At 39.9% G+C, this 25325-nt stretch overlaps 1 protein-coding gene across 3 annotated transcripts; it reads right to left on the bottom strand.

Annotated features, from left to right (window-relative positions):
• Positions 1–94: 94 nt before the first annotated feature.
• firrm (fignl1 interacting regulator of recombination and mitosis) lies at positions 95–13004 on the bottom strand. Of its 3 annotated transcripts, none has more exons than XM_086282379.1 (25): positions 12825–13004; positions 12348–12458; positions 12108–12147; positions 11939–12027; positions 11647–11751; positions 11365–11505; positions 9555–9717; positions 9351–9435; positions 9096–9234; positions 8717–8806; positions 8545–8609; positions 8293–8441; positions 7736–7865; positions 7080–7266; positions 4123–4205; positions 3922–3973; positions 3356–3445; positions 2684–2869; positions 2094–2213; positions 1918–2013; positions 1717–1830; positions 1355–1459; positions 1176–1256; positions 950–1096; positions 95–461 (listed from the first exon to the last, which is right to left on the bottom strand). In XM_086282379.1, exons 2-25 carry the CDS (start codon positions 12441–12443, stop codon positions 246–248), a joined length of 2769 nt encoding a protein of 922 aa, XP_086138505.1. In that variant the 5' UTR covers positions 12444–12458; positions 12825–13004; the 3' UTR covers positions 95–245. The 3 variants fall into 3 exon arrangements, with proteins under 3 accessions (XP_086138505.1, XP_086138506.1, XP_086138507.1); XM_086282380.1 differs by lacking the exon at positions 12825–13004 and adding an exon at positions 12540–12805; XM_086282381.1 differs by lacking the exons at positions 12348–12458; positions 12825–13004 and adding an exon at positions 12210–12314 and having other exon boundaries at positions 12108–12132.
• Positions 13005–25325: the final 12321 nt, after the last annotated feature.

Below are 25325 nucleotides of genomic sequence, written 5' to 3'. Positions count from 1 at the left end.
CTTACTGTATCAAATGTGTTTACTGTTTTGTTTTACAGTACAGCGACCCACCCAGGAAAGACGATCGACGCTATATCTAAAAGAAATGAAATGCTTCAAGTTTCAGAAACGGGTTTAATAAAAAAAAAAGAACAAAGATTAACATTTTTTTTTTAAAAGAGAGAGAAACCATTTTCAATACCAGCAAAAGTTGTGGGGACTTTGTGGGTTTTCCATACAGAAAGAAAACACCCTGAGATGAAAAACTATCTCGAGCTGCTGGGTCTGACTGTAGTGATGTGGGTTAGGAGAGTCTGGAGCTCCTGTAGTCTGGAGTCCAGCCACTGTGGAGGTGGTGCACTACTGTTAGTTTTACCATCAGTGAGAGCCTGAAGGGCTTTTAAAGCACTCTCAGCTGTCTGGATATAGCGGCTGTATTCCTGCTCTGCGCTGTTCTCCTGTCGAGCTCTCTTAGGGCATGGCTGAGAGGGATGAATAGTTAAAGAAAAAGATAAAGGTCTTGTTAATTAAACTGTTATTTATATAACATGATTCATGGTCTATAGTACTTCATAGGACACAGTTTGAACCTGGAGAGCAAAATCTTGTGATAAAAATATCAAAAACACAAATCTTACCCACTACCATATTTATGAATATCTGACAAAGCTGACTTCCAATCAAACAGTCACATTGAAGTTGGATGCGTTCACTCAAATCTTTTACTGCTAAACAAAGTATTTGGTTTTTTATGCTTAGCAAAATAAATGATTCTGATCATCTCTGACATCTAATAAAATATGAGAATCCAGGCTGCTTTTGTGCAATGTGCACTGTCTCCTTATGCTCTGGTAGCTTTAAATTAATATAAGCCGGCTACTACTAATATGAAACGTGTATGTGAGACAAGACTGTGCATGAACATGCATATTCAGAAACACTGAATACATTTCAAGTTGATTAAACTAACCTCTGAGTCTGGAACAACTTCAGAAGGTGGTTTGCTGAAAGGCTTTTCTTTGCTACACTCCAGCTTCTCATTGTGTTGCTTGATGTGTTGTGTCTCATGTTTGAGCCTCTCCAGCCGTAACTCATTGCCTTCCTGCGCATTCACCGTCTGCAGCAAAAGAAATGACGACTTCACCATGCTTCGTTTTTATATACATGTTCATGAACAAATAATAGATTTCCCTTACCTTGCTAAGATAATTAACCACTTTGGTTTTGGTTTCTTCGACACTCAAACTCTGAGAGATTACTTCTTCGTGGTTTGTATTCTTTGACGTCAGAAGGATATATCAAGGTTACGTTTAAGCTTCAACAGTGTATGAATTTAATGTAATATGAAAATTATGTTAGACTTATAAATTAATACCTCTGCAAATTGAGAAAAGGCCTCCAGGGTGTGCTGGTGCAACAGCCAAGACTCGTCAGCCAAAAGGACTCCAAACAGGCCACTCAGCCTCGGAAGAATTTGACTCTGGAACCAAAACGGGTCATAACTGAGAAAATGCTTAATTTGTTTCTATTATTTTTATTTTAAGAAAATAAAAATGGTTATTATCATTTGCTTCTTATCACGAACTTTCCTTTATACAACAAAATGTGTGTATCTATCTATCTTGCAGGCTCACAGCTTTAGGAGCAACTATAAGCAACAACAGTAGGCTAAAGAAGACAATAGAAAGACAAGTAAACCAAAATTAAAATCATCATTTGTAAAAAGTCTTTTATCACCTGGCTGTCAGGAGGGACAAAAATCTTCCCCAGAGAGCAGAGAAACTCCAAAGCAGCCAGCAGTAACCAATCTGCACACTTCTGAGAAACCACAGCATCCAGACACACCAGAGCCTGGGATAACACACACACACAGAGACGCACACATCAATAAATTTATTCTGCCCTCTTTAAATGTTAACGTGATGGCCAACAACACACCTGACAAATCACGTGAGGTTCAATGTGCTTCACTAAAATGGCCGACAGTGACAAGAGAAGCTGCAGCGTCCACTGGAGCACAGGGTGGGTCTGCAACTACAGCATGGCAGGTTACAGTTTACTGGTCTTGCATCTTCTCATTTACTCCACCTGTTTGTGCGTGTACTGTTTGCTACCTGGTCTGGACTCATTCGTAACCAGAGCTGTGTGACCATCCTCACAGAAGACAACACACACGGCTCTTCGGGAGAGGACTGGCCTCGAACCACCGATAGGAGAGACATCAGCACTGCATTCTGGTAACAGGAGGAACTTTGTAAATTCACACAAGATTATGTTTTCATGGACTGATCAGTAATAAAAACAACCATTAACCATTCTGTGTTAATCTCAGCTGCGTAACTATTACTCACTGGAAGCTCTGAGTTCATAGGCCAACAATGGAAAGGTCACTAACAGTCTATTGCAGGAAAAAGGTTATCACAGTCCAAACATCATTTATTGCTGATATTTATAGTCAAGCTGCCATCGTCACGGCACAAGTACAAACGAGGCTGCAGCCTTAATGTTTGTACATCAAATAACTCTGTCTTTGTTGCATGCAAGGCTATAATAATAAGGATGAATGAGTGCAAGTTTATTTTTGACTTTTGTTTTGTCCTTTGCACAAACAATAAAAGGCCTTCACTTGATAAAACCATGCTAAAAAGATTCAGCGATGGGGTGCAAGACTCCCATTACATCCCACTGCTAAGGTTGTCCTTACCACTTTGTCGACTTGTCCCAGTTTGTATCCTCCATTCTGCCAGTCAGCCAGCACTTTTTGAGTTAAACCAGTGATTTCTGTCACTACTTGCCGGCAGATGTCCTGAGAAAGAGCTCTGAGGAGAACATGGTGCCAAACTCGAAGGTTTTCCATCTCAGAGGGTGGAAAATGTGACACCAGTTCCATCTGTGAAAATAAATACATAAGATTATGGGAGAAGACATTATTTATTAAGATTATTTTTTTATTCATTGAAGTTGTTTCTATTGATTTCTTAAGCATCATCTAAACCCAGAAAATGGCACTCTACTCCAAATTATATGGATGGTACAAGGATTCACTTGTACACAGGGACTACATCTTAATTCGACTGAATGTGGGACTTCAATTACAAACTCATATGTGAGAATGTTGCTCATCACTCCGGTAACGCATCAGTGCTGCTCTGCTGTCCAGCATTTTACATGTTTGTCTTTGCCTCTAATTGGCCCCAATAAGAAAAAACACCAGCTTTTCAACCATTTTAATGTTTAAATATGAATCCATGTATTTCATTATTTGTAAATTAAGCAAAAGCCTTTGTGTGATTTACTTTAATACAGTGTGGGCTGACTCTCTAGCATAATTCATATTTCCCTGAAATCTTTCCGCACTGCTCCTGGGGATTCTAACCTGATGGTTCGGCGTCATTAGAAAAACCATGCGTTTTAGCAGCGTGCCCAGATGTGATGACTGGTAACAATCGGTGGCACATGCTTTCACCTGAAAGAGAAGAAGGGGAGCAGCAGGGAGGGGTGATGAACAGCTGAGTGAAAGCACCAAAACAAACAGGTAAGAGAAAGGTTAGCCTGTGACGTCCAGCTTAATCTGACAATCTGCTTGTTTAAACTGAGACATTATTTTTTGAGGAGTGATGCATGAGACAAAGACTGAGAGGGGCTGTCGGGCCATAGTTAAAGTATTTTAGAGACTCTCCAAACTAATGAAGGCAAGCTTCAGATGTAGGATTACACTCCTAATCTTGTGTGTTCTTTTCCTTTACCGCAACTGCATTTAGATCTGTGCACTACTGAAAGTGACACATGAATTATTATGATTGAATTAATTAATAATTGTTATTATTATCAGCTCCAATCTATTTCATTAGTTTCAAAATGTTGTGAAGTACTGTCTGCTGTGACGTCTCACTTTCAAATCAATATGTTTGTGCGTTGTGCATTTTGCCGGTCTCTACATACCAGTTGAGCAATAAGGAGGACATGATGTAGGCAAAGCTCTGCTGTCCCATACCTGTCAGCACAGATTTAAAAGACCAAAAAAAAAAAGCATTTGATTCAATTAATAAACAAAATCTTCACAAGCAATATCTGAAATTAGTCTAAAGGTCCCTCATAGCAAAACAAAAAAAACCAAAAAGTAACATTACTCTTCATTCTCACCGTGCTGTAAAGCACCAAACATCTGTTGCCAACACAGCTGTTTGAGTATCAGCCTGAAGTACAGCGTCAACCAAGCAACATTCCTGAGGAAATAAAGAAGAGGGGAAGTCAGATAAACCGGAGAAGGGTGGGAAAATTGAAAAAAAAACAAAAACAAAAAACACGCATAATACTGAGCTATCACAGAAACACGAAAGAATAACAAGCTTTTAATCAAGGGAAATCCTGCAGTGACACACTGCTAATGGTCACCACGAGATTACACACAACCTAATAATGTATTTTCAGTCTTTAACAGTGATTACCGTATTTCCCGGACTACAAAGCGCACCCGAATATTAGCCGCACAAGCTAAAATCAGGGGAAAATCCTGTTTTGTACATACATTAGCAGCACCTGACTAAAGGCCGCAGGTGTTTCAATGTTGACTTATCATATGTAAGAGAATATGCACAAAGGGAATTGTCAGGAAAGAGATGGCTGTTTGGAGACACACCCCCCTTTTATTAATATTTTGAAAAACAAGTTACGGGTACATATTTGCATAACCTTTTAGGTATATGTACAAGTAGCGGTAATTACAAGTAGGAAACATGTACTGTGCTTCATAAATGAGTAACAAATGTAGTACATAACAATAACCTACAGCACACCAGAAAAATAGATTCAGACTACCTTTTAGGCTCAGGTGCAGTGACACGGCTTTAACAAGAAGAAAAGTCAGTCATTCACCACCATCTTCCTGCCCACTAAAACCACCAAAGTCCCCTTCTCCAGTGTTGGATACGAACAGGCTCAGGGTGGCTTCGTCATCCACTCTCAGCTCCTTTCCTTCGTTGTCACTTTCAAAACCAAAGAAATCCTCGTTGTCAGTGTCAGTCGAACACCCTCAGAAGGGCCGTGGCGGTGTCCTCCTCTCCATCATGCAGCAGTCCAGCCCTTCGAAATCCGTTGGTGATCATTGATGTTTTCACACTTTTCCACGCTGTCAGATTCCACCGGTGGAGTTGAGCATAACTTGCTTTTCGCATTGTTTTTCGCGCTACTTGTACGGCACTATGTTGTCTGGCGGATGGACACGTGACCAACACACCACTCTTGAACCCCTGTGTGTCTGATCACATGCCCTTCCGCCAGGCAACGTAGTACCGTACAACAGCGGAACAAACAAAACAAATCGTCTTACGATATGACAAAAATCATGGATAATCCATAGAAAAGCCGCACCTGACTAAAAGCCGCAGGGTTCAAAGCTTGTGGAAAAAGTAGCGGCTTATAGCACGACAATTACGGTAATATAAAGAGCTTATGATCACATATGTTTTAGAATAAAAATTAGTTTAAATACGAATCCTTTTATTTGGCAATTTATTCTATTTTACTTTATTTTTTATGTATACTGTAAAAGTAGATCTATTGCTGTATATTATTGTTAGTATGTTTAAATATAAATACTTGGCACAATCACCCATTTAGAAATTGTTGTGTATGGTCTGGGGTCAGGTTAGGTTCAAGTGAGGCTTTGTCCTGATTGGATACTTTCTGAAATCTTTCTTCTTGACCAAGCTAATAACGTCCTTGTTGTTTGCGAGTACTGCACCCACAGTTCAAGTAAGTTCTGTTTGTAATAAACATGTTGATATTTTGACAGAAGCAGCTTGTATAAACCGTGGTGCAGGAGGTTGGGAAGCGCATCTGTAACCGGAAGGTCGCCGGTTCGATCCCCGGGCTCTCTGTCCTGGTCGTTGTGTCCTTGGGCAAGACACTTTACCCTACTGGTGTTGGCCAGAGGGGCCGATGGCAGCTGTGGCTACAACTGTAGCTTGCCTCCACCAGTGTGTGAATGTGAGAGTGAATGAATAATGGAATTGTAAAGCGCTTTGGGTACCTTGAAAAGCGCTATATAAATCCAATCCATTATTATTATTATAAATAACATATTTCACTCCTTGGCAGAGGCTGGGTTTGATTTATTCCCAGGACTACCGGAAGGAGATTAAAATGATACAATCATGGTATCATCTGTCAATTCTAAGGTTCTATATATCAGTGCATAGCAAACATAATTTTGGTCCTTAGAATGTCTTATTACCTGTGGTTTGTTTTGTTCACACACACACACACGCGCACACACACACACACACGCACACACACGAACCAAAATGCATCACTACAAACCACATGAGAATGTTCCCACCGCTCATTGGCCAGATGTATCTGGGGCGGGAGCAACAAAAGTAAATACAGGAAGACGGTGCTGTGCTGTGGACTATTGGAGAACACAGAATTTACATTCAATTAACTCTTCAAACCTCAGTCGGCACGTTACATTTTAAAGTTCACAGAAATACAGTTACAAAAGAGCTGAACAAGTATGTACTAAGCAAGTTTGTTTAATATTGAGAAAGTGTCTCTCTTAAAAGAACATTGCAGTATGGCTTCGGTTTGGAAAACGGCACCTGAACAAATCATAAGACTTCTGAAAAACTGTGCATTGGACAGACAAGCCAAACCAAATGGAGATGTTTGATCATAATGGAAAGCACCACATTTTGTAAAAACCAAACACAGCATCACAGCACTCTCACTTCACACCAGCTGTCAGGCACAAGTGAAGGAGTGATGAGTTGGGTTTGCTTTGCCAGACTGCACGGCTGTGGTGTAATGTCACGTGCTGTTCATCTCAGGTATTTCATTTTTAAACCTGTTAAGTACTAGCTTTTAATTATTATTATTATTATTACTTCCTGATATGTCACACCATATCATTAACAAATAATGTAATTTATTTTCCCATGACTGTATGCTACCTTGTGGTCTTCACATTTACAGTCTACAACAAATGAAACATTACATCAGATTAACAGTTTTAAAGTGTCCCTTATGCATTAAGTGGAACAGTATAAGAGCCATTCTGCTAGTATTGCTTAAAACAGTGTGTGTTGTGTTGACCTCACCAGTACACGGAAGTATTCAGGTGGAAGCCAAGCCACACTGGCACAGAGGTGCACACAGATGTGTTGATGCAGAGTGACTTGGACTTGTGCCTGACCCTTCAACATCACCCCAGGCAACAGCACTGGGACCTTACGCTCAGTATAGCAACGCCGGAAACTAGTAAAGATGGCCTGGAAGAGAGGAAGCCTAGGGACAAAGATGACACACTGAAGGACATAAAAACACTACACAACAAAAGAAGCTATTTTCTACTTTAAATTCAGCACACATAAATGTGACCTTTTCCAAGGCTGCTAACTAATACTGTTTGTTCCTAACAGCTTAAAAGAGATTGCTCCATGTGGGATGTAATCATTATAACATTACTGCATATTAAAAATAAATTGATAGTAAAACCGTAAAGGCTAAATTGATATTCATAATTATTCAGCTACACTGGAGTTGCATTTAATTGCACTGTGAAAACATGAAAAGTACAATTAACTTTGTGAACCAAACAAGTCAATAATAGATCAATATTAATAACTCATAAAACCAGTAAATTTTACTAATAAGTCCTTCAATAAAACAAGTGTTTTAAAGTTTTTACTGTTCATTAAATCATCTAAAACCATTATTACCATTAAAACCATTATTACCATATTAAAACCATTACCTGATATTTTCTTCTGAAAACTGATTCCCTGCATACCAAAGCTGCAGCACCTCCTCAGGTTGGCCGGCCAGCTGTCCCATGACGCTCACCAGCAACAGACAGTGCGGAAGCTCATGTTCAGGACTTAAACCTGCAGACAGTATTTTGTACAATCTCTAACAGTCAGCATCTACAAACATTATAGCGACATCACAACAAAATACAAATGTAACAAAGGTCAGCTTTCAGTTAAAGTTTTGAAAGCAACCGTGGTGACATTGGGCCCTCACGCCACCCTCATGAAGTCTGTTTCTGCGCACCTCTGTTAATTTCATTAACATCAAATCAGCTGAAACTGATTCAACAATTCACTTCTTAACTGACCATATCAATATCACAGAAATGTAAGTGACCTGATGGTATAACGTGATTAAAAAGTGTTCCTACGACCTTTTTTGAGCAGCATACTATGTGTCATATGCCAGTGGAATGTCATTAGTGCACAAACTGTAATTGTTGAGTTTAAAAGGTCACTACTGTATCATGAAAATGTCCAAGAAGATAAACCTTTCACTTACGCAGGTCTTGCTGGAGGACAGCTTCAGCAAAAGGTCTTAAAGGCAACAGCTGAAGCAGGAAGGCATCCATGGGAACAAGAGCTGCTGCATTTAGCTCCTGAGACAAAGCTATGGGCAGTTCTGGAGTGCACAAGCTGGGAGGGAATTTACTGAAAGACACCAGCCACATTGTTATAATCAGTATTAAACATAAACTAAAAACTGTGACTTGTATCCATTTATTTTTTTAAATGACATGTAAACAACCGATACCTCGAGATCTGGAGGTAGAGCTGGTGGAAGCAGCTACAAGATTTTGTTAGAAAAAATTTGAACTCCTGTTAAAAGGATAAAAAGAAGAAATGTGTTTTAGAGATAAGATACAAGACAGCCCAACGTTTTTATGCTGTAAAAAACACCTGAAATAAATCATAATTTTAACTACCTTTATGTAATGAATCAAAGTGTTAGCAAAAAATCTGCACATCTTTGCACTTTTTTGGAACAGCTTGTATTCTGGACTTTGCGTGGCCTCCTATAAAAAGAGAACAGCATCAATACAAAAGGTCCCCGTGGTGACCCTACACTTTTATAAAGAAACCGAAGTCCTTCTTTAAGTACAAAGGGTTACAGCACAGGAAACACTCAGCATTTGCTCTGTCATTGTTGTGACCCCAGTTGGCATCAAGTCACTAAAGACACAAATATGCTGAGCTGCAATCTTTGCATATAATACAAACTGACATTATTTTAGAGGTAAACAGAGAAAGAGAAAGAGAGAGAGAATTGCAATATACATATGTTTATAATTAGAGGTTTTCTACCTGTAGGCCAGCATGTTTAATCTGTTCAGCCAGCTCCACACAGTTGTGGAAGGATGTCAGCAGGTTGTCAACAAGGCTGTTGCTGATTTCACTGTGATGTAGATGCTCCTCAACCAATGACTGGTACTTCAGACTCGTTCTGAACAAAATAACAGCCCGTTCAAATAGTTATAACAACCAATAAACTCGGCCAACTCTTAAAACTAAAAATTCATCGAGTTAACTGTAAAGTTTAATGACACTGATTGCACTAACTTGATGAGGAACTTCCACGTGTTTGCATGCAATGCTACATCCAGGTTGGAGATAACAGAGCAGATATCCAGCAGACTATGAATCACTGAGGAAGATGAAAAATATGTCAAATGAACTGAAGATTGCATTAAGATTCAAGAGCACAGAAAGTGAGAAAATATGAAACACATAGTGATGTTTACCTGCACAGACAACTGAACACACCTGTAACAATATCGGAGACGTCCTCATCTGAGGCGCTGTTGTCAAGGCAGATCTTATCCAGCAGCTCTAAAAGACCCTTTTGAAGCGAATAAGCCTCCTTGAATAATCCCTGGAGCAAGTCAGCCACAAGGGACAGACGGCCACAGTAGACCACCTCACTGTCCTGTGGACAACAGACAGAATATGCTTGATCAATTCTGTTTTCTTCAGATAAAGCTCTTTAGGGGTATAAATCAATTTAAAATTAACTGTAACTCCTTTTGTGTTCTTTTGCATTGCTAAGTAGGGCTGGGTATCGTCACTGATTTCCAAAATCGATTCAATTCCGATTCACAAGGTCCCGAATCGATTCGATCGACGATTCGATTCAAATTGGGGAAATTTTGCCTCAGTCAGAAATATTATAATTCTGATCACTTATCAGTACACATCGATATTTTTATATCTATAAAAAGGAAGCTGACACTTGTGAGACTTTATCAAAGGTGTGAGCATCACAGCAGATTCCTTAGTGTCAAAGTAACTGAGGATAAAACACAGAAAAACATGAAGGCGGTTTTCCTGGTCTGGGTTTTTATAGCAGATGACCTTAAAAATATTGTGCAGTCAAAAATGAAGTGAAGCAGAGCAAAGTTACAGAGGCTTGATTAGAGACACAGCTAAGCATTTTGCAATTTTGCATAATTTTAAAAAGTTTACATTTGTTCAGTATTGAACAGCAGAAATGAGGCTTTCTTGTCGGAAGTAAGTAAAAAAAAAACAACAACAAAAAACAGCGGCAGACACCATAGACTGGTGGGTAATAAGTAAGCGAATAATGTGAAAAACAGAGATTTTTAGATGGGAAACTGTTCCTGAGAGAGCGAAAGAGACAGAGATCTACATGAAGTGTGATTTTATCGTGGTGGAAGCAAAGCAGCAAAAGTAAGAGGAAATTTGTGACGATGTTTATGTGAAGCGTAGTTTGGATCGTCTTTGGCTGCTGGTTCAGTCAATATTGTTCGAAGAGAGATAAAAACCTGCAGCTTCAGAATCGAGCGCAAAAAAGACGTAAACACAAAGCGCCCACCGACGCTTCAAAATCAGTGAGCTGTCGGCTTTCAGCCCCGACGGCGTGTCCGTGTAAGTGCCGTCGGGTGAGAAAAGCGACATCTCACAAATTCGGATGCGTTGGGTCCGCGTTTTGTGTTTACGTCTTTGTGCAGAATCCGTGTACCTGCTCTCATTTACTGTTTAAGCTGTTTGGTGGTTGTAGAAATTTTGTGAGGTTTAACCTGAGATTCTGGCATTTCGGGCAAAATAAATTTATATTTAAAAATCAATTCAGGATTTTAATGAATCGATATCACGTTATCCAAGCCAGAATCAATTTTAATAGATAAATCGATCATCAAAACCCACCCCTATTGCTAAGTGGTTATATTTCTTGCTGCAGTATGATGGGATGCTTTTCAAATCTGTTTTCAGTCAATTTCTTGCACTGATGACACATTTGGTGTAAACAAGATGAGGAAAAACTTAAGAATGTTCTTTAGAATTATTTTCAACCACTTAAATTTGACAGCTTTTGTGTTTGAAACAAATATTAAAAATCCTAATTGCACTTCTCAGATTAGCGTCAGCATTTAGCTGTGTATAACTGTAATATAAACATTTCTGTAATTAACCACTTAGTACATTCTCAGCAGCCACTAAAACATAGTCAGCTTGGTTATTAATATTAATGTTATAAAACTAAAACACATGCAGTGACTTCACAGAACACCTGATTTATAAAGATAACAGCTACCAGCAAACTAAATATTCTGACCTTGCAGTGCTGAAATGTTTCTTTCAGAATTTTTAGGATACAAGCTGGTAGCGAGCGGATAGAATCCAGGTCAGGGGCTTCCTCCAATGAGCCAACATGACGCACACAAGTGGATAGCGCATCAATTATCTGCATCATTGCCTGAAAAAGAGAACAGACTCTTGTCACAATATAATCCAGGGTTTAATTTGGGAGAAAATTTAGAGCAATGCAAATTATATGGCATGTAAAAAGTTGTATGGGTTCCACTGTACCATTTTCAAATGCAGTGTGTTGCAATACCTGCAGTATATTCCTCAGTAAGGCACAAAGTTCAGTGTTTTGACTTGAAAGTCCACCGACTTGGTCCATGATTTCTTTCATCATGCTGTCAAACATCGTCACAGCCTGAAAACATTTGAGATTTATTTTTTTTCAAAAAGATTAAAAAAATAAATTTTTAAGGAAAAAATATGGAAATAAAGCAGTTATTCAAAAGAAAATAGTTACTTGTATCAACAATCTGATAATAAAAGAGCACTTTTTTAACAAATGCCATAGATGGTATTCACATATTATGCAATTATCAGGATACCTTTGGTAAGATCTTGGAGAAGCATTCATCCTCCAAGTCTGGCAAACCAATATGAGGGAGGAACATGTCTGTAATTATCTTCAATATACCTGTAATGGTGTCATATTATACTTAAACAGCAAGTCATACCAAAGTTTGTAATTATTAAGTGTGTAATTAGGAAACTCACGTATGTGATCATCCCAGCTGTCAGACTGACAATGCAAAGAGTGAACACAGTTAAGGGGAAAAAATGCATTACAGGGTGATTTCCAATATAATGCCGACCTACCTATTTTATCATTTCAGCTACAGGATTAATGTTATTTTTGGTTATTTTTCCAGTGTTGTAATGGAGACAGGTGACACTATGAACCATAAGCTTACAACGTTGAAACTTGGATGAAACAACAAACATTAGAGAGGATATAGTGAGCTTTGGCAGGACAGACTTGAGTTCCTGGCGACAGGTTTCCTGACTCCACTGCACCACCTCGTCCAAGAGAGAAGTGTTGGTCTGGGACATGATGAAAGACGTGCACTGCGGTCCAGGGAACAGATTTTTTTTACATCCAAGTTATCACTGACTCAGTCACTGAAAATGACTCCCAAGCCCTCTTACCAATTAGCTATTCAAGGAAATTCCTTTTATATCCATTCTGATCAGTTACAAATAGACAACTTTCCCTACTTCAGTTACTCTGCTTTGCCTAATTGTATTATAAATATCTTAAATGTCATGCAGACAGGCTTGCCTGCAAAGACAACGTTACCAGTACTTTTGTACAACAAGCTAGCGTTATAAATTCACTGAGTGCAAAGCGTCAGCTAGCTTGTCTGTTTACTGACATGTTTTGCTAACGGAAACAGGTAATGTTTTCGATGGTTAATACGTATGGCATCCTACCGCAGATACAAGTCCAGCTTCTCTTTAAGAGGTTAAAAATTCACACCAGCGTTCCTAGAAGTCTTGAATTGTTGTCATTTTACGTTTTTAACGGCTGAAACGACCAAGCGGATCGGTAACTCAATCTGCGTGACACTAAAGATAGCGCGCGCCGTAGTTTGAGTCGGACGTGACGTTACGACCCACGTGACTCGTCTACCCTCATTGTCATTTGTTAAAATCTTAGCTTTCAATGAGTTCAACCAATCAGAGATCTGCTGAACTGCAAAGCGTTCAAGTCTGGTTTGGAGCCCACAGAGACGAAGTTAAAAGACAGGAATTTCAACAATTACACTTTTGTCGATCTTTTCTGTACACATGCACATACTAACATGTTACTTACTATGTTACATGTTACATACTAACATGTTACTAATGTTGCTGAACTGCAGAGCTCCTTCAGTGACAGACTGCGCATCCTAGATGCATGAAGGAGCGTTTCCGCAGGTCCTTCCTCCCTGCAGCTGTCAGACTGTACAATCAGATCTGCTCCCAACAAACATAGATGTTCACATCTGCGCTGTAACTGCAATATGTTAATTAATCGATTCGCACTACAACCTGCTTTGCCTCTTATCTGTAGTTATTTTTATTTAATTTAATAACTGTACAGTACTCTCTGTATAGTGTAACCACTGTCCTTGATGTAAAAATTGTGTATGTTTCTGTTCCGTGTCCTGTGTACTGTTTGTTTGTATATGCGTCTTTTTGGCTGCTGTTACAACCAAATGTCCCCTTGTGGGACAATTAAAGGATTATTCTATTCTATTCTACTTATAGCTTAACATTTATAAAACTCATTGCCATTCCAAAAATTCGATTTGTGTGTTGGAGAAACTGTCAAAAACAAATACAACAACAACGGAGTAGGGTCACAAACCAGCGTACTCCTAGTGCTGAGTGCCAAAAGATTATTAATAACTTGTTGACTCCTAATCTGTCAAACATGTCTCTTGTGAATGATATCAAGTTATTTTGAGTCAGAAGGAAAATCTGTTCACGAGGTGGAAGATACATTGAGTTTATGGCAGAGTGATGTTTATTTATCTTTTATTTATCCATGCCTAATGCCAAGCTTAAACATTTATTTATTTACTTACTTCAAGAGCGATCTGGGAAAGATGACAACAAAAATTGCAACAACTATTATATTATATTTTATCTGTCCGAAAAACACTAGATTGTTCACAGAGTAGAGACAGTAATACAGATTCATAGGAATACTTGCAAAGTGGGTCATTTCTTCTTAATAAACCCAGCTTATTGCAGCATATTTACCACTATCAATAAGAATATTAGCCATAACACATACAAGCATCTGTAATCATTTTTGGCAGACAATCACTTATTGGGAGAACCCTGGTCCCAAGCCAGGGCTCAGGGAGGGTTGTGTCAGAAAGGGCGTCCGACATAGCAATCTTTGGCAAACCAAATGTGGATTAAAAAATGAGATTTCCTACAAACTGTGCTATTATTGGCCAAAGACAAAAGGAAGATGAAATTGTGGAAGACATGTTTGCAGGCAGCAAGAGAGATGAAAAGAGGGATCTGTAGGTTAGAATAGGGACTATGTCTGTTAAAGTGTCTAGTAAATGTTGGCTCCAGCACACCAGGTAAACGGGATTCAAGTTGTTAAACAATGGTGTAGATAGTAATGGGGTAGGGGTAATCTTGAAAAGGAATGTATGTGAATAGTGTTGTGGAGGTGAAGAGGTTTTCAGACAGAGCAGGACTTTGTAGCTGGAAACCAAAGAGGTGTTGCTGAATGTTGTCAGTGCATATGCCTCACAACGTGTCAGTTGGAAGAGAAAGATGATTTTTACAATAATTTGGATGACGAGGTAGGGAGTATTCCTAGGAGTGAGATAGTAGTCATTTAAGCAGACTTCAGTGGGCATGTAGGTGAAGGAAACATGAGTAATAAGGAGTTGCTGGGTGGGTAAGGTATTAAGGAGAAGAATATGGAAGGAAAGTACAGCTGGGAAAGAAGAGCTGAAGTGGTGATGGAAACTAATCAGGGAAATGAAGAATTTAGACAGGAGTACTGGGAGTCTCCATACCACAAAGAGAGACGTGTCAAGAGCAAAGGAAAAGGCTTATAGTGAGTCGTATGTGAGGCTGGACGGAGAAAAGGACTTGCAATGAGTGGCTAGCCTAAGAGATCAAGCAGTAAAGGATGTGCAGCAAATTAGGATGCTTAAGAATAGAAATGGGACTGTACGAATGAGTGATTGTTACTTTCCCCCCGAAAGGGTCTAGGCATGTGAGTGAGGGGACCAGTAACAAATGAGTCCAGAACAGAATGAAAGGAAAACAGACCAGTGTTTTCAGTAAATAAAATAGTCTTTATTATAGATCATCTTAACATAAAGAGCCGGCAACGCCGTTTTACCAATAACACTTGGAAAAAGAAAAAAGGTTGCAACAACAAAGAACACAACAACCAAACAAAAACTCCACACCACGAGGAGGTACTTCCAGGGGCCCACAAGCTCACCCTGTCACTAACAGCAGCTGGCTTTACTGCTGCCAAGGCCCACAAGCCCACACTACTCACGCAAAGCAGCTATGCTGTTTCCACAACTCCACACTTTGAGCAGGCTAACCACACAACGCAGAGACACCAGAGAACACCCCACCCTGTTCACAGCTCATCCCCAGCTTATATGACCTCAGAGAGGTGATAGCTGACTGGGCCCAGGTGGCAAACGAGGCTAATCAGAAGCAGCTGTGTCCTGGGGAGAGAGAAGAGCAAGAGAGAGACAGAGGGGTGGAGCAAAAGAGGAGGAGGCGGAGAAAAACACCACACCCACACAAGGGCAGTATCAGGAGGCCCAGCTAGGGCCGTAACACCCCCTCCCATATATACAAACCCGTGGTTTGTCACAGAACGTCCTACCCAGCTTTTAAACATATCACCTACCATGCACGCATACCCTGCCAACTCTGCCAAGACCTTTCTGAGGGTTTGAAAACACTGAACGGGGTTGGCTCAAGTCCCTCAACATAGTGTCTCAAGTGATAGCCAGGTGTTTGAGCCATCACATATGGAGGACCCATCAGGCAGCTAAAAGGCCGTACAGCATCACTTCTCTGATGCTTCTTCACTAGGTCATGGCGAAAGGCATGCGGGTTACCCAGAGGTGCAGGTTTGAGTGTTTGTGTCGTACACAATGGGTCACACTGCAGGTCATCTGGACCCGAAAGACAGTCAACAGGTGGCAGATTACAATTAGTTGATCTCTGACAGTGACCGAATGACACCACTGAGCAATTATGCGCCGATTGTTGCCTAGGACTGGCAACTTTGTTGGTTTGTGAACCACAGTTCACTCTTTTGAAAGCAGATCGATTTTGCTTTGAGTTTTCTTTCAAACAGTGAGCAATCAGGTGGCCAGGTTTGTGGCAGAAGAAACAGAGCTTTGTTTTGGCTCTTGAAACCACGCCTGTATTGACTTTGTTAGCTGGCACACTCCTAACTCCCAAGACTGACTGTTTCTGTTTGTAGGCCCCACAATCTGCTATTAAATGGCCAGACTTTAAACAGAAAAAACACTTTCTTTTTGCCTTGGAATGGGACACAAGTACCTCACCCTTTGGGTACTGTCTAGCTGGCACATCACTAACCTTCACTAGGTCATCGCGTCGGTCGTGCTTAATGACACTGGTTTTATGGATGAGGGCAAACTCATCAGCCAGTGTTGCAGCATGCTGTAATGAGGAAACCTTCTGTTCACTGAGGTATACTGCAATCTGCTCGGAGATGCAGTTCTTAAATTCCTCCACCAGCATTAATTCACGCATCGACGCCAGGTCAGTAGCTTCGCTGGACACACACCACCGATCAAAAAGCACACTTTTCTTCCTTGCAAAATCTCGGTAGGATTGACCCTGCACCTTTTTCAGCCCCCGAAATCGCTGCTTATAAGCTTCTGGGACTAGCTCGTAAGCTAGCAGGATGGCACTTTTCAGCTTGTCATAATTCAGACTGTCCTGAGCTGACAATGAGGAACAAACTTCTTGAGCCTTACCCGCCAGCTTACATTGGAGCAAAATGGCCCACGAATCCCGTGGCCAGTGCTAGGGAGGTTGAGCTAAGGTGCACACAACCAGGTTATCTTTATGAGTTTTGTTTTACCTTTGCAAAGGTAGATAAGACAACAGTGCAAACAGCATGACAGCAGTCTGCATGCTCTTTGACAAAGAGGGACTGTAATCCTGGACTACTAATACAGAGTTATCTATCTACAGTTAGAATATTGTGTAATAAAAGAGAACTTGTACATCAACAAGTCTAAAAGATTACGGTATATGAAAGCAGGATAAGAAGATATGGAACCTTCTAAGGTCCACTTGACACATAGAAGCAGCTTAATCTTAAAATACTTCATTACAAGATGCAAAAATTTGATACTCTGGACATGTACGAAGGCGGTATAGTGGATATATTGGGCAAAAGATGCTGAATATCAAGTTTACATCTGCTGTGGCAACCCCTAAAGGGAGCAAGAAGAAGAAGAAGAAGAAGAAGAAGAAGAAGAAGAAGAAGAAGAAGAAGAAGAAGAAGAAGAAGAAGAAGAAGACTTCACTTAAGAAAAGAATACTTTGCAATCAACATGATGATATTTCTTGTAAAGTTTTATGGCAAATTAAACCATAATGTAAAAATAAAACCCCCATTTTCTAGACCTTTGTAGCTGTTGTGCCATCTGGAATTTCTGTAGCCTCTGTTTTGCAGATAAGATCTTAAGCATTGAAGTGAAGCCATGCTGTTGCTTGCTGTTGTGTCCTTTCCTAAAACTTTAAAGTGGGAGCTCACTTTTTGTTTATGAAACAGGGCTCCACACTGATGCTTATCTCGCTTTCTTCACTGCGACACTGCTTGAAGTGTACTCGGAAATATAAACATATATTGGACAGTGGCGCTATGACGATTTTCCTCCACCACTAAATCATTCCTTCTCTTTAAGCATTCACTAATTACACATGTATATCATATTTATAATATAACATAAACATCTGACTCAAAACTCCGAATGGGTTCAATGTCCTCATTGTGTATCATACATAAAGCATGCTATTGTTTTTGTATTGAAGAGGCATTGTTAGTGTATAGCAGTATTTATGAGAAACAAAACAGAGACTGTTTCTGGGAGTCAGGTGTACACTGAACCTTCTGGCACTTGGAGGTAAACAGGGATTTATGCAAGGCAGTTATTTCAGATGTGAACTGGAAGATGGGCATGCATAACATCCACTGAAATCTTTCCACAGGAAAAAAAATAGCACAGAAGATTAATAGCAGGATTCTCTCTCTTGGGCCAGATGTCAGGACTGGAAGCAACTGCACAGGAGAGAGCGGAGAGAGTCAAAGGAAGCAAAAAATCCAAACAAGCTGAACAAACACTAATTATGAGAGGCATTCAACAGAAGTACACTTAGTGCAGTTATCTTGCATCCAATGAGAGATTTCTTCAGCTTTAAGTGGAAGGAACGTTACAGCCAATTGCACAAAGGTGAGTTAACAGTTTCCAGAAGAGAGACAAATACAAAACGGTGGATCATAACAAAAAATAAAAAAGCAGTTTTAGATTTTCTCTTATTCATCATTACACTTAAGACTAAAGTCAAATTTTCTTTCGCATCTTCTCCAGATGCAATGAGAGCATGAACACAGTTAATACTAACTTTTGGAAGAGTTGGAAATTCAGGTGTGCAGCACCTGAATCAATAAGGAGGATGACTTGCTGGCTATGCACCATCAAGTCAGACTGATGTATCTGGCATGATAATTAATATATACATTCACAGAGAATCTGACTTTATCTTCAAGTCTTGTGACAAACTGAGTAAACAGATGCTATTGTATGTGTAGGTGTGGTACCTCCAACCTCCTGCATCAGTTGAATCCGAGCAGTTGCGTGTCTTCCCCAGTTTCAGTCCACCTTGCCAAATTTCCAATCATCAAGTTTATCCTCGTTGAGGACTTCTCTAGCACAATGTCACTCCTGATAGCATTAGAAACAGAGGGCCTCTTCTGGAACCACCTCTTCTTCCAACTAGAGCTTGATAAATGGTTGGAGTCAGGGTTTCTGGCAAAGAGCCTGTAGCCTGTACAGATTGGTACATGGTTAGGCCTGTCACGTCCTAGTCCATTTATTTTCCATTTTCTTCTTCCATTAAGCTCTGAGGAGATTGCTAATGTGCCATAATGTCTGACCTTGCACAGTGCTATCATCGTCGTCCCACTTGTGATGTTGTCTGTTGATGTTATTAACTATTTCCTGATCACAAGTCATGGCTTCAATCACCAGTCTAGTAGGCTGTCCATTGGGAAAGTGGTGTGGTGGGCTATGTGAGAAAACGGTGATGTGGAAGTGGATGTTCAGTTAATCAGCTTGTTAATGTGAAACCTCCGGTGTTAGATCGTAGTCAGTAATGAATCACTTTAATTGTCTGCTGACACCATGTCCTGTCCTGTGTCTTTGTTGTACAGTGACGGTGAAGGTCAAGGTGGAGCACATGTAGCCTTTGGAGCAGAACAGTTGAGCTCACGATTCACTATAACACACTGAGGCTCTGAGGAGAGATGCGGACGTTCTCTGAGAAGATTTCTCTGTTTCATCCTCCTTTTTTCTGCCTCACGCTTCCACACGTTTAATGTCTTTAAGCAATTTCAACAAAATCTTTTCATTTTCTTTCTTGAATTTTATCTATTTGTCTCTATGATCATTTTTCTCTTCTAACTACATCAGCTGTCAAATGTTGACGCCTTGTGCAAATCCAAAATGGTTTACCCAAACATGCATAACACAGATGGCTTTGTCTCCATACTTTCCCTTCTGATAAACTACATCTGGTGACAGGAAATCTGGCACTTCATAGAGAATGGGGCTTTCTTTACCAGACTTTTTCCCCATGTTCACAAATTTCCATTTTTTTGCTATCTGGTGTATTTAATCACTCCTTGAGACTTGATCCTCACCATAAATTCAAATATTTTTTGACACAATTTGGTGGGGCAGTAATTACAGTAAGAAGGACGCAGTCCGCAGTTACTCTCTTCTCTTCCTTTGACAGTAATTCACTGAGTTCCTGGAACCTTGTGTTTACCTGGCCCACTAATGACCTCTAGACTAGACATGAACACAAGGAAACAATCAATGTCTTTCTTTCCCTTAAAACCCCCCACAAAAAATCCCCTTTTCTGTATTTTCCCCTGTAGCATTTTATTTCAAATCTCTCTCTGGGGTCTAAAAGGTTCGCTTTCTCCATATCTCAATTATGATACGTAGAGGCTAAAAATGCATTTTTTAATCAGCTGATTTTTCTTTCAGTTGATTTTAGACCGCAGATTCAATCAACAAGGAAAACCACAGAAAATATTAATTGATGTAGAAAAGGACAAGCAGATGGCTGATGTGACAGAAGAGGATGAAAGATGAAGGATGGTGATCCACTGTAGTGGCTGAAAGAAGATGCCTTCACTTGAAAAAAGTGCATATTTATTGAAAAGTCTTAAGGCCATAAATGAAAATTTCCTAGGCCTTAACCCTTATTTATAGCTTAAAAAAGGGACATTATGCAATATGTAATATCAGTATATCTTCTTTAGAATAAAGAAAGTCCTATAGATGGAAGTGTTCTGATTCTGCCTCGTTGGAAGCAGTTTCTGTCTAGATATTTGTAGCTGTTCATCTCTCTGCAGCTATTTATAACATTCAACCAACTGCATTATTTGTATATATATATATATATATATATATATATATATATAACCCTATACACACACACACACACACACACACACACACACACACACACACACACACACACACACCTTTATCTGGAACATCTGGAATTTCTGTTGACTCTGACTTGATGGAGTACTGGCTATTGTTTTGGAGATAAGATCTTAAACATTAAAGTGAACTCGTGCTGGTTATTCTTGTGACTTCTTTTCCAGACACCCTGAGGTGTGAGCTGGCGCTGCTACAGGAAGGGACATTCTTCTTCTTCAGGAAACAAGGCTCCGACCTGTTTGAAGTACACTTGGAAGTATAAAAATACACGGGACAATGGCAATATGGTGGTTTTTCCCCTTACTACTATGTTATAATTTAAAAAAAAGAAGAAAAAAAAAGAAACCAGTATTGCTGAATCCTGTAGAATTCAGTAATAGTTTGTATTTTCCAAGACTCATATTTTCAGTGTTCCCCAAAATAAAAGCATTTCTTTTATTTGATCGACAGTGAGGTCAAAATCCAGCAGTCCTACAACTTCTTCAGTTTCATGACTTTTGCTAAGGCTTTGCAATCACTTAAACATTAAAATTTGGTAACAAACTAATATATATATATATATATATATATATATATATATATATATATATATATATATATATATATCCATCCATAGGTCCCTCATCCTATTCATGTAGCCCCTTCTGCCGGGGTTACTTGCGTAGTACTTGCCATGGTAGTCAGAACTGAGGGGATTGAACTACCAGAAGGCAACATTGCAGACATAGAGGACAGTTACAAGTACTTGGGGATCCCGCAGGCGAATGGGAACCATGAAGAGGCCGCTAGAAAAGCTGCAACCACCAAGTACCTGCAGAGGGTCAGGCAAGTCCTGAGGAGTCAGCTGAATGGTAAGAACAAGATCCGGGCCATCAACACGTACGCCCTGCCCGTGATCAGGTACCCTGCTGGGGTAATAGGCTGGCCAAAGGAGGAGATAGAAGCCACTGACATAAAGACAAGAAAGCTCCTTACCATGCATGGAGGGTTTCACCACAAGTCCAGCACCCTGAGGCTGTACGATAAGCGGAAGGAAGGGGGCCGGGGACTGGTGAGTGTCAGCACCACAGTCCAGGATGAGACAAGGAACATCCAAGAATACATTGGGAAGATGGCCCCAACTGACTGAGTGCTCAGTGAATACCTCAGGCAGCAGAAACCCAAGAAAGAGGAGGGAGACGAGGAACCATCATGGAAGGACAGGCCCCTGCACGGTATGTACCACCGGCAGATAGAGGAGGTGGCTGATATCCAGAAATCCTACCAGTGGCTGGACAAAGCTGGACTGAAAGACAGCACAGAGGCACTAATCATGGCAGCACAAGAACAAGCTCTGAGCACAAGATCCATAGAGGCTGGGGTCTATCACACCAGGCAAGACCCCAGGTGCAGGCTGTGTAAAGATGCCCCAGAGACAATCCAGCACATAACAGCAGGGTGCAAGATGCTAGCAGGCAAGGCATACATGGAACACCATAACCAAGTGGCCGGCATAGTGTACAGGAACATCTGTGCCGAGTATAACCTGGAAGTCCCGAGGTCAAAATGGGAGATGCCCCCAAGGGTGGTGGAGAATGACCGAGCTAAGATCCTGTGGGACTTCCAGATACAGACGGACAAAATGGTGGTGGCTAACCAACCGGACATAGTGGTGGTAGACAAACAGAAGAAGACGGCCGTAGTGATCGATGTAGCGGTTCCGAATGACAGCAATATCAGGAAGAAGGAACACGAGAAGCTGGAGAAATACCAAGGGCTCAGAGAAGAGCTCGAGAGGATGTGGAGGGTGAAGGTAACGGTGGTCCCCGTGGTAATCGGAGCACTAGGTGCGGTGACTCCCAAGCTAGGCGAGTGGCTCCAGCAGATCCCGGGAACAACATCGGAGATCTCTGTCCAGAAGAGCGCAGTCCTGGGAACAGCTAAGATACTGCGCAGGACCCTCAAGCTCCCAGGCCTCTGGTAGAGGACCCGAGCTTGAAGGATAAACCGCCTGCATGGGCGTGCTGGGTGTTTTATACATATATATATATATATATATATATATACATATATATATATATATATATATATATATATATATATATACATATATAAATATATATTGTTACCTAAACTACAGTTTAATCTCAATAAATTAGACACTTTTACAGTCTAGTGAACCTTCAAAGCAACATGCATTTAAATAGGGTAAAATGAATATATGCAAAAATGCTTTAAAAAACAATGGAAATATTATGGTGTCCTCTAATAAGATTACAAAGAATTTGCTAATTACTTACTGTAAATTATTCATTTTACAAGAAAAGGGCTGAGTCTAACTCACTTTAAGCCTCCTACCTCCCACACAGACCTCCCCATACCTAGATAATGGAAAGGTTATCAGTTTAAAGGAAACCGGTTGTAGATTGGAATACAAAGTGGAAGGAAAATGGCTTTTGTTATTCTTTTTGTTAGGGTCATGGGGTATTTGGCAGAATTTAGCCAGTAACTTTTTTTAAGTCTTCTGATGTGACTCAGTGTGAACTAAGGTCTATTCAGAGTGTCGACATGAGCTAATTCCAATCCTGTCTGCAAAGCTACATGGTACTTTCTATCCAAATGTTTTCTTTGTGATTTTTTAAGCACTGAGTGAGTCAAAGTGAAACGGAAAGTACAGGAATGTGTGCCAGTGGTGACATTTAGCATGCTGCCAACCTAAATATCATCGGAAAAATGAATTTCATGTAAATGCAGTCTTTTATGGTAAAAGGTCTATTACTTCTTTCGTCTATTATAATGAAAAATAAAGCTAATTTTTAATATTAAAAACAGCAATCAACTGTCAATGTAAAGTCACCCAAAGTATTTTCATGTACTGCTAACACAGCTGAGAAAAAGCAGCGTTTGTGTTCTGCTTTAGGAGAAACACACTTAAAACACACAATTTGTCATGTTAAAAAATAAACACCAGAATGAATCTTGTTTCTTCACAGTCACTACCACTCATTTCTTTATACTTTTTAGGTGGTCTTGAGCAATGTCTTTGTTCATGAAGACTTTCGATGTTTTTTTAGTTAATCAGGCCACTTGACCTATGAACCAGTCATGCATTAAAAAGGCGCTTAGCTCAAGGGATGAATGAGTGTTGTGACTACAGATAAAAGACATCTTAGTAAAGCAGCAACTTTGAATTGTATCTTTAGGCCTTTTGTTACTAGCAGCCCGAGTATCCTTAACATATTCGAGGAAACTGGTGAAGTGGAGAAGTGGCAGGCCTAAAAACTACAACATGTTCTTAATAGGAAAAAATTCAACAAAGACCTGACATAGGACCTGAGAGATTCAGTTGAACCTTAAAAACTGTGTGTATGATGAGTTTTTACTTAAGACTCATCATGTAGCCATTCTTAAGGAAGGAAAGAGGGGAAAAGGCCAAGGAGTGCCAAATGATACAAGCACTGGACTGAAAATCAGCAGCATCAGGTCTTATGGAGTGATGAATCCAAAACTAAAATCTTTGGTTTAAATTGTCAACATGTACAGAAGAGAAGTACAACAGTGGGTGTCTTTGGGCATCTGTAAAACATGGTGGAAGCTTGCGTGGCACATACAGGTAGTGAAGTGACTACCTGAATAAATGACAAAGAAACTTGCCTAAGTGAGTTCAAGCTCTGGAAAAGAATAAATGTGGTCATTCCATGTATTACCTTTCAAGCTCAGTAGAAATGTACAAATAATAATAAATTGTATTTCTGTGTATTTTTGCACATATTTCTTTTTTGTGTGCAATAAACAAAGAAATGATGGGTGGTTCAAGACGTTTGCACAGTACCATATCACAACAGGGACAGGCATGAAACAAAAATCATTCATGTGCTCATGGATCACGTGACACAACTAAGTGGTTCCCTTTAACACCACTACAAAGTTTACAGTGCCGTCATCAAACACCAATTTATGCTTAAGTTAATGACCCAGAATCTGCAAATGACCTTTACTAATGCATGCAAACATGCAAACTGAAGAAGTTGATCACAGCAAATACTGTGCCTGCTAAATATTACCATGTGGTCTGGTGTAAGTACCTTCTGTTTACTACCGATTTTAAAAGTGCATTTTTTTGGCAGCATAAAAGTAAAAGTGAAATTTGAACTGGATTAAAGCCATAAAATGCAGAAGGCGGAAGAACTTTTAAAAATTCAACGTGTGATTTAAAATATGACTCAGCTCGGGCTATTTTCTCACTCTGAGTTTTTGTTAGTTTTTTGATTGAAGATATTTTATCGCAGGCTTTTATTTATTATTGCACTACCGTTTAGAAAGAGTTCTGCTGAATTTAGCTTGATGTTTATCATTATCCGGACTTAAACAAAAACAAAAGTGATTATCCGTAGGTTAAATGAAAGTGCTTGTTATCTCTCTTTTGGGTTTTCAACAATAAACTTTCCCTCCTGTGTAACAGGATATGTCTGTGATTCCAAAAGACTCACCCTTTCCTGTATGGACTTTACGCCTGGCAAATGTACTCCTATTCAACTGAGGCCAATGGGGACTAAAAGTCAAAAAGGTATTTACAGGAATATCTACAGAGTTCATATACAGTATTCAATTCTGAAGGACTAAAATTTTTACAACTGCAGAGAATCAGAATTTGTGCTTTCATTGAGTAAGAAACCAAATG

This window comes from Aulonocara sp. 'chitande type north' Nkhata Bay, linkage group LG23 (assembly GCF_057382095.1).
Source record: "Aulonocara sp. 'chitande type north' Nkhata Bay isolate Kocher_YH1m ecotype deep benthic linkage group LG23, A_spYH_male_GT1.1, whole genome shotgun sequence".
NCBI lineage: Eukaryota > Metazoa > Chordata > Actinopteri > Cichliformes > Cichlidae > Aulonocara > Aulonocara sp. 'chitande type north' Nkhata Bay.
This window is presented reverse-complemented; position numbering and strand designations above follow the sequence as displayed.

Coding starts and splice junctions, on each gene's coding strand:
- firrm (XM_086282379.1), bottom strand. CDS start 12,443: ATGTCCCAGACCAACACTTCTCTCTTGGACGAGGTGGTGCAGTGGAGT. Junction 11,752..11,938: donor TCTCCAAGATCTTACCAAAG/GTATCCTGATAA, acceptor AAATGTTTTCAG/GCTGTGACGATGTTTGACAG. Junction 2,214..2,683: donor TGGGACAAGTCGACAAAGTG/GTAAGGACAACC, acceptor TCCTGTTACCAG/AATGCAGTGCTGATGTCTCT.